Source organism: Aythya marila (genome assembly GCF_965140915.1).
Source record: "Aythya marila genome assembly, chromosome: 13".
NCBI lineage: Eukaryota > Metazoa > Chordata > Aves > Anseriformes > Anatidae > Aythya > Aythya marila.
In genome coordinates this window covers 631894-644756 of record NC_139054.1, presented here as the reverse complement: position 1 = coordinate 644756, position 12863 = coordinate 631894, and the positions used below count along the sequence as shown (strand labels likewise).

Sequence of the window (12863 nt, the reverse complement as noted above, 5' to 3'; positions counted from 1 at the left end):
ACGAAGCAGGGAATAATTCTAAAACAAAAATACTGTCTGAGAGAGCAGAGCCATAAACTTGTCACCTCTCAGTCCAATTAACAAGAACATTAGGTCTGGTGTTCAGGAACAGCTGTAAGGCCAGAGCCCCTGGGCTGAATGTGAAGCACGCTTTGGTTTTATCTCCAGCTCAGTGGGCTGAGCCCTTAGGGCAGCACGAAGCCGCGAGTGTACAGATGTGTAGGCAGTGGATGCTTGGGGGTGCTGGGCAGCACCTCTTCCACTCTTGAACTCAAAGAACTTCCAGCCCTTGCACTCAAAGCTGAGTGCTTGGCCCTCGGTGCCGTGCCCTCTCTTTTGGGGTGAGGAAGTCTGTGCGATCCAACTAGGACCTTCTGCCAGCCTTTCATGCACACGTCTGTGTGGTTTTTAGAAACCTCTCTGCTGAAGTGGCAGAATTGAGAGTGTCTGGCTTACGAGCTGATGAGGGTAACGCTGGTTTTGTGGTCATTATGTTTATTCCTTAAAGCGTTTACACTGAAGTTATGTTCCCTGCCCCCTTTATGCTGTCAGAAACCTCTCTGGCAGCAGAGCTACAGTGCGAAGGCAGAATTCATTAAATTTCAGCATAAGTCTCTCTCTCCTTTGGTCCTCAGAGTAGGATGTGGATTGCGTAGGATGTGAAATGTGTAGGATGAGAATGTGCAGTGTCCACCTGTGTGGTTAGCGTTCAGGCAATAATTTGTGCTGCTCCACAGGCTTGTGTGTTGCTTCAAATCTTGAAAGCTGGTGAATAGAGAGAGTTCTGCTCTTTGGAAACTGATTCTCTCAGAAAAAGATGCTGTGGAGATTTATTGCAATCCTCCAAAGATTTCAGAATCTTTAAGGTTGGAAAAGACCTTCAAGGTATTTGGTCCAACCATCACCCTACTGCCAATGTCACCCACAAAACCACATCCCCAGGCACCACGTCCAACCTTTGCTTGAACACCCCCAGGGACAGCGACTCCACCACGTCCCTGGGCAACCCGTCGCAGTGCCTGACTGCTCTTTCTGAGAAGAAATGTCCCCCAGTTTGCTCCCTGCATTCGGTCCGTCTCCTTCAAAGAGACAAAAAATGCCAGAAGTCAGTTTGGGATAAATAGTGTATTTCAAATTAAATGATTCCTCTTGTGTATGTGCTGCACAGATGACTTTTGTTTGCAGAGTTGAGAGAGATCAAACAGAAATGCTGTCAGCATGTTGCTCTCGCAGACGGTTGCCTGAGCCAAAGAAGGTGCATGTCCCAGAGACATGTTTTCTGTCTGGTAGGGTTGGGAAACAAATTCTGCTTAAACAGAACAAAGAAAATTCAGCGGCTGATTCTTGATGCGCCTTTTACATTTCATAGAATAAGATTGGCTTTAAAAAAAAAATAAGATAAAAAATAATGATTGCTTCTTTCCTTCCTGCCCACAGTGTGTGTGAGCACAGCCGGGAGAATCTGATGTCACCATCTAACATGGGGGTGATATTTGGACCAACCCTCATGCGAGCACAGGAGGACACCGTGGCAGCGATGATGAACATCAAGTTCCAGAACATCGTAGTTGAGATCCTCATCGAGCACTTCGGGAAGGTACAGGCGGCAGCCCCGGGGAGCGCCCCCACGGAGCTCCTCGCTGCTCCGTCGCGTTCGTGCCAGTTGTTGCTGTGGCAACGATTTGGAGCTCTGGCTCCTTTTTTTGTGGTCTCCTCAAGGGTTGGGATTTTTCTTTCAAAATATACTCCACTGAGATGCTTCAGAACCAAACAAAAAGTGTAACAGATATGTTGTGGTTGTTGTAGTTACTTAATTCCAAAGGAAACCTTGAGTCTTTTTTTTTTTTTTTTTTTTGTTTTCTTTTTAAATAAGATAAATCTTTATTGAGAAAAAAACAAAAACAAAAACTGAACAACTGTTCAATATCTGGAGATTAGAGGACTTTTCTTTCCTTTGCTGAAGCCAGGAGCCAAACTAGAGCATAACAGTTTTCAGCAGGCACAATCCAAGACATGACGCTGTCTGACTGTTAGAACAGGAACAATACCAAAGCAAACAAATACCGAAGGGTTGATGAAAATGATTCAGCTGTGCCAATGCCCTGCTCAGATGTAGGTGTGGGGATGACCTAGGGAAGGCTGGGGAGGGGAACTGCTGATTTTGCCCCCTGATGGAAGGCAGAATATTCCACTGTCTTCTTTGGTAGTGCTTCCTCCTTGTGATACCTGATACAACTGCTGAAGCTTTCCAGAGTGACCAGAGGGCAATAGAGTTTTATGATAATGTGCAAAAACTTGATCAATGTTTGCATTCAGATCAGGACACCAGGGACCAGATAGCTTTCTTGGTAAGAGCACCAGGTTCTTACAAGTGAGTTTGATCCTTCAGCTTTTCATCACACTGAGAGGGTTCAAAGAATCTCGTACATCCTGGGGGAAGTGTGAAGACATCGGCTAAAGAGGGAGGATGGGGACGGCTCCCAGCAGCCAGGGCAGCACGCGTGAGGCAGAACCTCCCTTCTGGGGAAAGGAAGAGGAGGCCAGAGCTGGAAGATCAGGGTTTTGTAAAAGTGGATGTGGAGTCAGAGCTCCCAAATGGGGACCAGATGGGTGGCGTGAGTCGGTTGTGGTAGATGGAGAACAGGGAAACGGGATGAAACTGCCCAGAGAGCCGTAGGAGCATCTGCACAAGAAGCTTGTGAAAGTCACATGCCGGTGTCTTGGTAGGTCACAACAAATGCTTTTGAGTAACTTCTCACAGCAAAACAGCAAAATGTTTGTGCATTGGGATCCTCATGGAACTTGCTCCAGAACTGAGCCTCTGCCATCCCCTCTCATGCAGCCTATGGTTTGGGCTGAGTCAACAGACAATTTACCCTGCCACTTCCAAGAGCTGGAATTAAATCTTTAATTAAACCAGACATCTTTGCTTGCTTTTAATTTCTTAGCAATAAAGTTAAGTTAGTAACATTTATTAGCCTGAGCATGTAAGTTCATCGTCAGAGCTGAAAGTATCTTCAGCTCACGTATATTCAAACACTTTAAATGAGCCTGGAGGAAGAGAGAGAGATTATTTATAGGGTGCAATATGAAGGCTCTAAGGACAGAGTAACTATTCATGAAGTCTTCGGGGATAATTACTGCTCCCACAGCTTATATATCAGTGCCACGATTAAATTAAATAAGTTGATCCCTCTGGAAACACCTTCTTCGCTGTACAAACCTTCTAAATGTGACGGTCTGTCAATATCTTTGTACCTTCAAGTTGTTTAACTTGGATTTTTATTTGAAAAGCAGAACCAAAGCAGAGGCTGCACTCACATCTTAAAAGGAGTGGCTTGCTGTGGGTTTTAGCATGGTTTCCAAATGTTGAAAAGCAACTCATGACAACAGCAGTCTATGGTACCTCTGTAAGCATCCAGAGAACTTAACACTTCTTTTTATTTAAAAACAACGTTGGACACTTGTCAGTGTGTAGGAATGAGGCTGATGTTTCAAAAAACATCCGCCTTTCAAGAGGAATCAGCTCTCCGAGCCCCTGCCGCTCCCTGCACAGTATTCACTCCTTGAGGCTGCTGTGAGTTCAGCTGATATCCATGGGAAAAATACAAGAGCAGTTGGTGTGGGTCCTTACTGTGTTGTTTCATATCATCCAAAGGCTGCCCAAAGGCTTTATTCTTTTTGCAGCTATTAAAAAGAATGCTGACATAAATAAGGACCTCTAAATTAACCCCAACCAAATAGGTGCCATATGACCAGTGAGAAAAGGAGATACAACTCCTAACCAGTATTGTTTTTATGCCAGTATTTCATCCGGGGTAATTTTAGGGTGCCACATACTTCATTGTAAGCCAAGACCCAAAGTGGTTTTCAGTGTTAAATCGAAAACAATGCGGTGGCTTGTTTGGGTGCTTTCTGTAGATTGCATTGCCTCACTAGTGTGGAAAACCTGATGCTTCTCAGCAAATATCAGATTCAAAGCTGACTTAATCTGATCTAATTTGCTTCTGCTCATTTTGTCTGTGTTTGTGATCTTTCTGCGTTACTTAGCTCAGTACTGCAGATGCCGAAGTGGGCGCGTGGCAGGACACTTGCCTGATCTGATGAGCATCCTCTAAAAATCTGTCTGCCCTTACAGATCTACTCGGGCCCCCCAGAAGACAGCGCTGCCCCACCAGTGCCTCCCCCCAGGGTGGCTGCCCGGAGGCACAAGCCCATCACCATTTCCAAGCGTCCTCTGAGGGAAAGACCTGTCTTTTTTGGGGCTTCTGTGGAAGAAAGTGGAGGTCAGTTCAGCTTCCCACTGGCACCCTCGCTTTCTCTCACCCCTATTCTTTGAACACCTTTCCAGAAGCAGTGACAGTAACAGCAGAATTGCATTTACAAGGGCACGAGCATGGCAGAAAGCGAGCTCTGGTGTTCAGTGAGAAAGGAAAACAAAAAACGTAATCACCAGAGGATGCTCACCTCACAACTCACACTGCGTGCGGATTTCTTTTCTGTTTGTATTCCTTGCATTATTCTTTGTTCTTGCACGTGAGAAGCCAGTGAAAGGGTTTTGAGGCTTCAGAGGTCCCAGTGCAAAGCAGCACAGACGCAGCCAAGGAAGGGAGCTGCAGAACGAGGCAGGCACGCACAGGGGCATGCTGCGTGCTGTTGGAGCCACGTCCTGCAGAGTGCGTTAGTCCTGGCAGGCTGCAGAGGCAGCAGCGCTGCCGACGGTTTTGTGTTTTACAGGAACAGCAAAGCCCCTTTCCTCAGGACCACTGAGGGTGTTTTCTAGACCAAGTACAACTCTGCTGTTACGTTAATTTGATTGTGAGGAAATGGCGAGGCCCTTATTAGCGTACTTAAGGGCACACTGATTTAAAATCATGTTTCTATCTGCACCTGGTTTGCTGTAATTGTTGTTGCAAGCTGTGCCCTAGATCACAATATCACCAGAAGAGGATACAGGTCTTTTTATCTGTTACAGGTTTTAGAGCTTTGATGATGTTTTAGGTTTAATGCTGCAAGTGTACCTTCTGGCACCGGCGCGAGATGGGTGATTCAAATAGCTCTATAAAATCACAAGACTTCTCATGTAGCTAGGGCATTTACCTCTCCACCTTGCATTTAAATGCTTTTCCAAAGTGGGAGCAGAGGTGTAAATGTGGGCCCTCTCCGAGTCTGCAGAGCGTAATCAGTTTCATCACTGTTCTTTGGCATCCTGTGTGTGGGTCTGTGGCACAACAAGAGGGGTGAGATGAATGATTTGGGGGGGGGACATAAAAGCATGTCACAAAGCTTCTCAGGATCAAGAGCACTGCAAATTTAAAAGAAACCCGTAAACGCATGCTGTCGTACTCAGCCTTGTTCCAGGTCTGTGATTTCTCAGTGCCACGTGCCCGTTCCTAACCCAGCCGCTGTCTGTCCCCTTGGCTCCGCAGCGGACCGCTACGGCCAGACCCCCAACGGCAGCATCAGCTCCGAGACCCCCAAGCCCCTGCTCCGCAGCCGCCTGCCCGCGCCCCGGCCCGGGGGGGACGAGGCAGCGCGGCCCCCCGCCGAGGTGGACCTGGGGAAGCCGGTGGCCAGGCTGCAGGACGGAGGAGCCAAGCTGGTGGCTGGCAAGGCTGCCAACGGCGTGGTGGCCAGCCCTGCCCTGAGGACCCCCACGCTCCACGCCAGGAGACCCGCGCCCCGGCCGGGCGTCTGCGGCAGAGAGGGTGAGCATCCCGGCCAAGCGAGGCAGAGCGAGCCCCTTTTCCCAGGGCAGGTCTGTGCCAGCCCTCGTCCTCTGCATCCTTCACCCCCACGCGCTGTGCCCAGGCTGACCAGCCACGAGCACCCTGGGTTTTCAACTCTCTCCTCAGCAGAAACCAGGGAAGCAGCAAAAGTCACTTTAATGACTTTCAAATAAAGTGACTTTGAGTCACTCTCACATTTTAATTTCTGGTTGCTGTGTGTGCCAGGCCCGCTGTGACAGCTTCTGGCATGTGGAGGCTTTCCTGGGAGCATCTGCTTCTGCACTTTGTCTCTTGGTCTTATTTGGGTCCTATTTGTATTTTAATAAGCTTTATACAGAAACACGTAATATGTAGAAATAATAAGTTTGGGGCCAAATTCGAGTTGTTGCTGTTCATCTCAGCGGAGCAAGGCATGTAGCTGTTTGCGTATCCGTGTGTTTATAGAAATTGTCCCTTGCACTGCCAGGACGCCGTTTGCTGGATGGAACGCGTTGCTGTAACAGCATGTGTTTGGTGCTGCGTTTTATAAGATACTCAAGACGATGGTCATAAAAAAGAAGTATTGCTTTCTGCAGTTTGCCAGCTTCTCCTGCACTCTTTCCAGTGCTTTTTAGATGCTGTCATCCTCTAACAGCTTCACGGTCCTGTATTTAGAAAATAAAAACTGGGCTGTATGCTTGACAAATGACTCCCACATACAATAAAGAGAAAGAATAAAAGGCCTGGCTGGGTAGCACAAACATAAAATTCATCTGACTAATACTACTGGCTTAATTTAAATTTGTTGCATAAATGGGAGGTGGAAATCTGCCTTTGGAAAAGTAAGATAGCTTTTAAAATTGGTTTATACATCGGCTGCATTTAGTGCTTACAAGTTTTATGTTTTGGCATTATCAACCATAGCATGCTGACAGCATGTTCTGGAGACACAGTGTAATAAAATTGGCTGTGTTGATCCTGGGACATATAAATAGAAGAACACTGAATTAGTAATAAAGTTATATTACATCTGTATTGATACTTTCAGATCAGCGCTAGAACGCTGTATCATGCTTTAGTGAGGATAATTTTGAAAAACTGGAGAAGCCAAGAGGATATGTCAGCTGAAGGCTTAGAAAATAGGCCTTTTCCTGAGAAACTCCAGTTGACCGGTCTGCCAAGGAGAAAGTCCAGGATCAGAATTTACAAAGGCAAGTATAGAAGAGATTTATTTGGCTGAGCCCTGTGTCTGAGCTAACGCACCAAAGCGTAACAAGGTCCAGTAGCTAAAGGTTTGACAAAGACCCGGTCAAGTAGTTACACCAAATTAATTAACTTACCAAACAGAAGAACATCTTGGGCTTGTGTCTGCTCAGAAGCTGGAGTCTGTAGCAGTGGAAATGATCAGAAGGGCAGAACCCGGCCCTCGCAGCGCCGTGGGGCGGCAGAACCAGCCGGGGAGGCGCGCTGTGGAGCGGGGCAGCGAGGGCGGCCGAGGGCTGCAGGGGCTGCGTGAGCAGCGAGGGCCAGGCTAGGAGCTGCTGTGAGCAGAGCAGAAAGCCGGGGGCAGGAGAGGAGGGCCCCCTGTCTGAGCCAAGCGCCCAGAAAGCCCAGGGGCTGCGGCGGCCTCCTCGGGGCTGCTCCTCGCTGCGCTGCCCGGGTTTAGTTAAGGCAAAGTGGCAGCTCCCAGCCTGGCAGGCGGTAGTGATAGCGGGTTTTTGTCAGGAGGTTCCTGCAGCAGCCCCTCTTCCTCGTGTTAGAAGGCTGTGCCGGGACAGGTAGAGGGGGAACTGCGTGGTCCTGGGTCCTGTTCCCCAGTTCTGGCTGCTGGCAGCTGTCAGAGAGGACGCTGGGGCAGGCAGACAGACCTGAGCCCACCGACTGCTGTAGTGTATCTGCACAAACAGCTAGCCCTCTGCCAAAGCTTCACACGTAACGTTTGTAATCTACCTTGCAGGCGAGTTTGACGGTGTCCCGAAGCCTCGGTCCCACAGCGACAAGCCTGTGATAATGCGCCCCCCGGTGAGGCCCCCGGACCCACCGTGCAGGACTCCCGTCCCTCAGAAGCTGGAGCAGAGGCCGGACCTGATAGCAGGGACAGCCGAGGAAATGCCTTCCTCCGTGTAAGTCGAGGCTGCTGCCGGCCCCCGGGGGCTCGGGGGGCATGCGGGGACAGCGGGGCCGCCTGGCAGCAGGAGCGGGAGCTGGCGTCACCTACCTGGGGCCTCGGGAGAGCAGAGGAGAAACGCCACGCTGCTCTCCAGCAGTCTCGACGTGCAGTGGCTGGGGCCGGTGGACATCGCCTTCAACACCGTGGCCGGCCTGGGTTTGAGTTGCTTTGGAATAGCTGCACAAGAGCCAGGTCGGGCTCTGCCCACAGGGCACAATGGGGAGGGAGCGTGGCCATAGCAAAAGCAAACACACTGTGGGAAAAACAAAGCTCTGAGCCTCGTCCAGCATAGCTCTGGGGCTGAGTTTCCTTTCTGTCACCTTCTCTGTTACTTCTCATCTCAGTGCCACTGGAAGCTCCCTCCCTGCCTGGCTCTGAACAAGCCTCTCAAATGAGATGCTTCCCAGGAAAGGAGAGATCCAGCTTGGACCTCTGTTAAGGAAATTGGATGCAGTTCAGCTTCATCGTTAGATGTCTTTCAGTTTTTAAAGAGACAGAAACTCTGCTGGCTTCAGTGGGAGGAAAAAACAAACCAAAACAAAACAAAATACAGGAAAAGAAGAAGGTGATTAAGTCCCAGGACCAGTTTGGCATGGATGGCATGGAAGCCCCAACCTGGGGCTCGCAGCTCGCAGCTGCTGCGCGTTCACCAAGCTGTGCTTTCCGTTCCACACCGTCCTGTGGGTTCTCGGGCTGCCACCTGAGTCCTTGCACCAACATCCCTCACCCAATGCTCTGCCACCGGCCTTGCACTCTAAGATTTGGGGTGGCCACCTATATCAGCCTGTAGTGATACAAGATGGCAAAAACATTTGTCATTAAAAATGGCAGTTTGCCACCATTGTTTGCTGCCGAAAGCTTCTTGCAGCGCTGTTAGGTAGCTGACTCCAATCCTGCGTTTTCACTGCTTAACCCAGGAAGGGTGCTGTGAGCTTCAGCTCCACACCTGCAGGGCATGAATGGGCTTTGCCCCTGCTCTCCTGAATCACTTGTTATAACTTCTCTTTTTATGAGGCCAGTTGGAAGCTTAATATGAAGCATATAAAAGTGAAGGAGAGGCCATAAAAAGGGATGGGTGCAGGTTTATACTAGCACATGGGATTTTGAGCAAGAGCATGGAAGTAGCAGGGTGACTAACAGTGGTTGGGGGCTGACCGCTCAGAGTGGCGTGCAGGAAGCACGAAGTGGAGCCGAGGGCGAGAGGAGCACAGAAAGACATCCTAGGAAGTGATTGTCTTCAGTGTCTGCTACTGCTGCTGCTCTTTTCCCTGCTACCTAATTAGCAAATTGCCTTATCAGATAACCAGAGTGACCTCTCTTGATCTCTTTGCAGCGTGGCTTCCAGGACAAAGTTCTTTGAGACAGCTTCCCGAAGAACGAGCAAGTAAGTGCTACATCTCGCTCCAGGTACAGGCTTCGCACAAAACTGACCGTAAATGCACCGAGCAAGTAGCGGACACGTCAGTGTGTGTGGATCTAAGCTCACACAGCACGTGTTGTATGGGTTTGTCGGTCGGCATGAAGGGCAGAGAGAGGACAGCTCGTGGGAGGGCTGAGGGCTGTGAGCTCACAGCAGTTGATGAGGGAGGCAGGGCCGGGCAGGCACAGCACCTGCACGTGGTGTCTGTGCAGGGCAGAACCCTGCCACAGCCCGCTGGGGGGTGGTGGAGGGGCAGCACGGGCACCAAGGCCTTTGGGCTTGGCTGGGATGGCGGGGTTTGAATTGCAGGCCCTGTGGTTTGTGGCAGCAGATTCTATTTAGAAAATACCTGCGCAAATAATCTTCAGTTTCCTGCTCTTAAAGATCACCATCTGCCAACAGTGCAAGTAGGTTTGCATAGAAGTCTTTGAAAAGCTGCTAGAAGTTGTCTCCTAGTGTCAGTGGTGATTTCTTCACTTGAAGAATATCATTGACCTGACTGCTACCCATCCCTCAGTTTAGCTTTGTAGGTCTGAGTTTAGACTTGCTTTTTTACATTATTTTTTTCTGTTTTCTTCCACTTTGTTGCGTAGTTCTTCATCACCACAAGGCAGGATCCCAGGTGACGAGAGCTGAGACTAAAGGTACGTGTTCCTGACAGCAGTCAGACAAAGCACACATTGAGCCTCAGCTCGACAGAGCGGGCGCTGGGATTCCAGCAGAGGCAGTGGGGATCTCGGAGAAGAGCCCCCAAGAAATGTCCCTTCTGGAGGGAGCCGTGCAGAGGGGAGGACGCTGACTCAGGGTGGTGCTCTGGCAGGGGGGAGCAAACCAGCCCTTCCCCTGCCCTTCCCAGGCCTTCTCGCTGCGGTAGCCAGGGTAAATGCGAGGACTGTGGCAACGGTGGTGCCAGAATCTGGGTTTGTGCTGGCTGTGGTTTTGCCATCACTGACGAACTGACTCTGCTGCATGCTACCCTGCTTGTTTTCTTCTTTCAGACTTGGTGACCATCTCAGCCCAGCTAGACCCAGAAGACTTTCTGTGATTGTGAAATGGACGTGGCACAGCTCAGACTTTTCCAGTTCAGATGACCTGGAGAGCAGCTATCTTACCGGACGATAATTTCAGAGCGCACTCTCAGAAGTGGCTCAAGAAATTAGAAGAGAGGGAGATAAAAATGGAGAGAAGACCCTACCTACATGTTTGTTCTGAACCATTCCCAGTCCTTCTGCCATCCCTCTCCGCACAGGCTGTGAAGGATCTCGGGGGGGCCTCTGCAGGGGACCAGGCACGTTTGCAGTGCTGGCTGAGCAGCGACAAGGGCAGCACTGAGCAGGGGCCGTCCGACGGGCTGCGGAGGGGACAGCAGAGGATAGGAGCCGTGTTTCCCTGCTTGTTTTTGGGAAATGTGACTTGGCAAGGGTGGAGACTTGGACAGATGTCACAGTCGAAGCACGAGGGGCTGATTCCCAGTGCTTGGACGCACAGGAAGAATGACTGGAAGCTGTGTTGCCGCCTTGCCGTGAGAAGCTCCTTCCCATATGCTACGATTTCCTCGCTCAGCAAGCTGTAGTGTGTTCCCCTGTGTGTAGGAGGGCAGTGTGTATGACTGGAAACACCACTGGTGCTAAGGCAGGCAGGACGGGGACCAGGGGCCATTGTGCTCTGCTCTGTGGGAAGCCTGGTGCCGTGGCTGGCCATCAGCACGCCCCTGGCAGGCAGGGCAGGGCAGGGCAGGGCAGGGCAGCCAGCATGGGGTTTTCGGGGGCAGCCTCCCACCAGCGTGTCTGGGGGCGGCAGGAGACGCACGGCCCTGCTCCTCCTGTCCCAGCTCCCCCCAGAGCTGCTTCCCGAGGAGCCTCTGCCCCGTGGTTACCCTGCTGGGCCAGGAGGTGGTGAGGGACCGAAACTCACGGAATGTGGCTCAAAGCCCAGCATTTTCCTAAGAGGGACCCAGTTTCCTATTTGCTTGTTACATTAATTTCCAACCCAAGAGATTTCCGTTCTCTCTTCCTCAGCAGCAGTATTGTGACAATGCCCTTTGGTCTGGAGGGGGCATGTTTCTCCAGGCCAGGCCCGCTCCTGGTACCTGTGTAGAGGCTTCTGTGTGGTTCCAGTCAGTAGCAGGGCTCGGTTCCTGTGCCGTAGTGTTTACCTGTAGATAGGCTGTGAGCGCTTCCCCGCTTTCTGTGAGCAGCCCCAAGGCAGCTTCCCTGTTTTCAGTGTTGTTTTTTTTTTTGTGGGTGCTGGGAGCATTCCCAAAACAGTGGCCAAACATTCCCCGCCAGCTGCTTGCCAGGTGCTCCAACCCCTTGAACCCGGTGCGGGTTTGCCGGGGGGTGCTGCAGCAGTCCTTCCCGTGCTGGCTCCTGGTGCTTGCCTCTGTGTGCACTGGCACCCAGCTGCTTTGCTCCTGAATGTAATTCTGGCACTCCCTGGACACTCCAGGCCCGTCTCAATGGTGCTCCCGCTCCCTCAGGCTTCGGCTGTGCCCCAGCTGCTCGCTCCTGTGCTCGTGCTCTGAACAGTGGCATGTGGCAGTGGCTTTTAAAAATGTACTATCACCACCTAGGCTGCATGACGTACACCAGCATCTCAGGGCTTCTCAAAGCCGAGGTGAGTCGGGTCCTCTCTGCTGCACCCTCTCGTGAGCGGACGGGGCTGCAAGCAGCATCGAAGCAGAGCACGTTGCGTTGTCAGGGTCAGGTAACAGAACAGCGATGGAGCTGCAAAGCAGCGAGTTTAAAGGTGGGAAGGGGGGGTGCTCTGACCGAGCCCAGGGTTGCTGCAGTAGCTGTGGAGCCGTTCCCACCAGAACCCAGCCGCCTGCCCGCCCCGAGTCTCCTGCTGCAGGAGCGCTCTTTGGGAACGGGACCTCATCACTCAGCATGTCACACCGGTGGCTCCTCCAGAGAAGGCCCCCGTTTCCAAAAACGCCTTCTGACGTGAGAGGTGTACCTCAAGGACCCTTCGCAGCGGTACGTTTTCAGGAGAGCCGGGCACCGGGGCTTCCACCAAAGGAGCAGGGAGGGCTGATGCATGGCACCCTCCGTACGGCACCTAAAGCTCAGCAGCTCCAAGCTGCTGGTGCTGTTGGCAGTGGTGGCTGCTCAACGTCCTGCCCCTGCCCCGCGGTGCTGCTTGCTGCTCCCGAACAAAGCCAGCCTCGTGTTTGCTCCCCGGCGCAGATGCCTGTGGGCTTACGTTTGAGTCAGAAGAAACAAAGCCGGAGGGGGTCTGGTTTTGAAGCCTGACATTGTAAACAATGGAAGGAAGCAGCTTATTAAAAACTTATTTCGTGGTGTCCTTTTAAATTTGTTTGTCGCATGTGTCTGTGCCGGCCTTTTTCTCCTCTGTTAGCACAGCTGAGCACTGGGGACACGCTGCTGTGCCGCTGCTGTGCCGCCGGGTGGGCGAGGGACACGGCCTCGGGGCAGCCAGGAGCATGGGGATGCGCTGCGAGGAGCGGCAGCCCCGGGACGTCAGCCCTCAGAGCCACTGTGTCATGTAAAAGCATAGATTACTTAGTGTTCATAAAGTTTCCATGAAGTTAAAATAAAAAAAG

The 12863-nt window shown here is 51.4% G+C and overlaps 1 protein-coding gene across 4 annotated transcripts in view; it reads left to right on the top strand.

Moving 5' to 3' along the window:
- OPHN1 (oligophrenin 1) overlaps window positions 1-12863 on the top strand; it is a 57851-nt gene extending 44988 nt beyond the window's left edge. For 3 of the 4 annotated variants that reach the window (XM_082771021.1, XM_082771024.1, XM_082771022.1), the window contains 7 exons: window positions 1438-1597; window positions 4139-4286; window positions 5430-5708; window positions 7666-7831; window positions 9212-9262; window positions 9892-9942; window positions 10297-12863. In XM_082771021.1, the coding sequence (XP_082627147.1) occupies window positions 1438-1597; window positions 4139-4286; window positions 5430-5708; window positions 7666-7831; window positions 9212-9262; window positions 9892-9934 (847 nt within the window). In that variant the 3' untranslated portion in view covers window positions 9935-9942; window positions 10297-12863. Of the gene's footprint in view, window positions 1-1437; window positions 1598-4138; window positions 4287-5429; window positions 5709-6756; window positions 6897-7665; window positions 7832-9211; window positions 9263-9891; window positions 9943-10296 lie in introns of those variants that run through there. The other variant, XM_082771023.1, reaches the window with a different exon arrangement.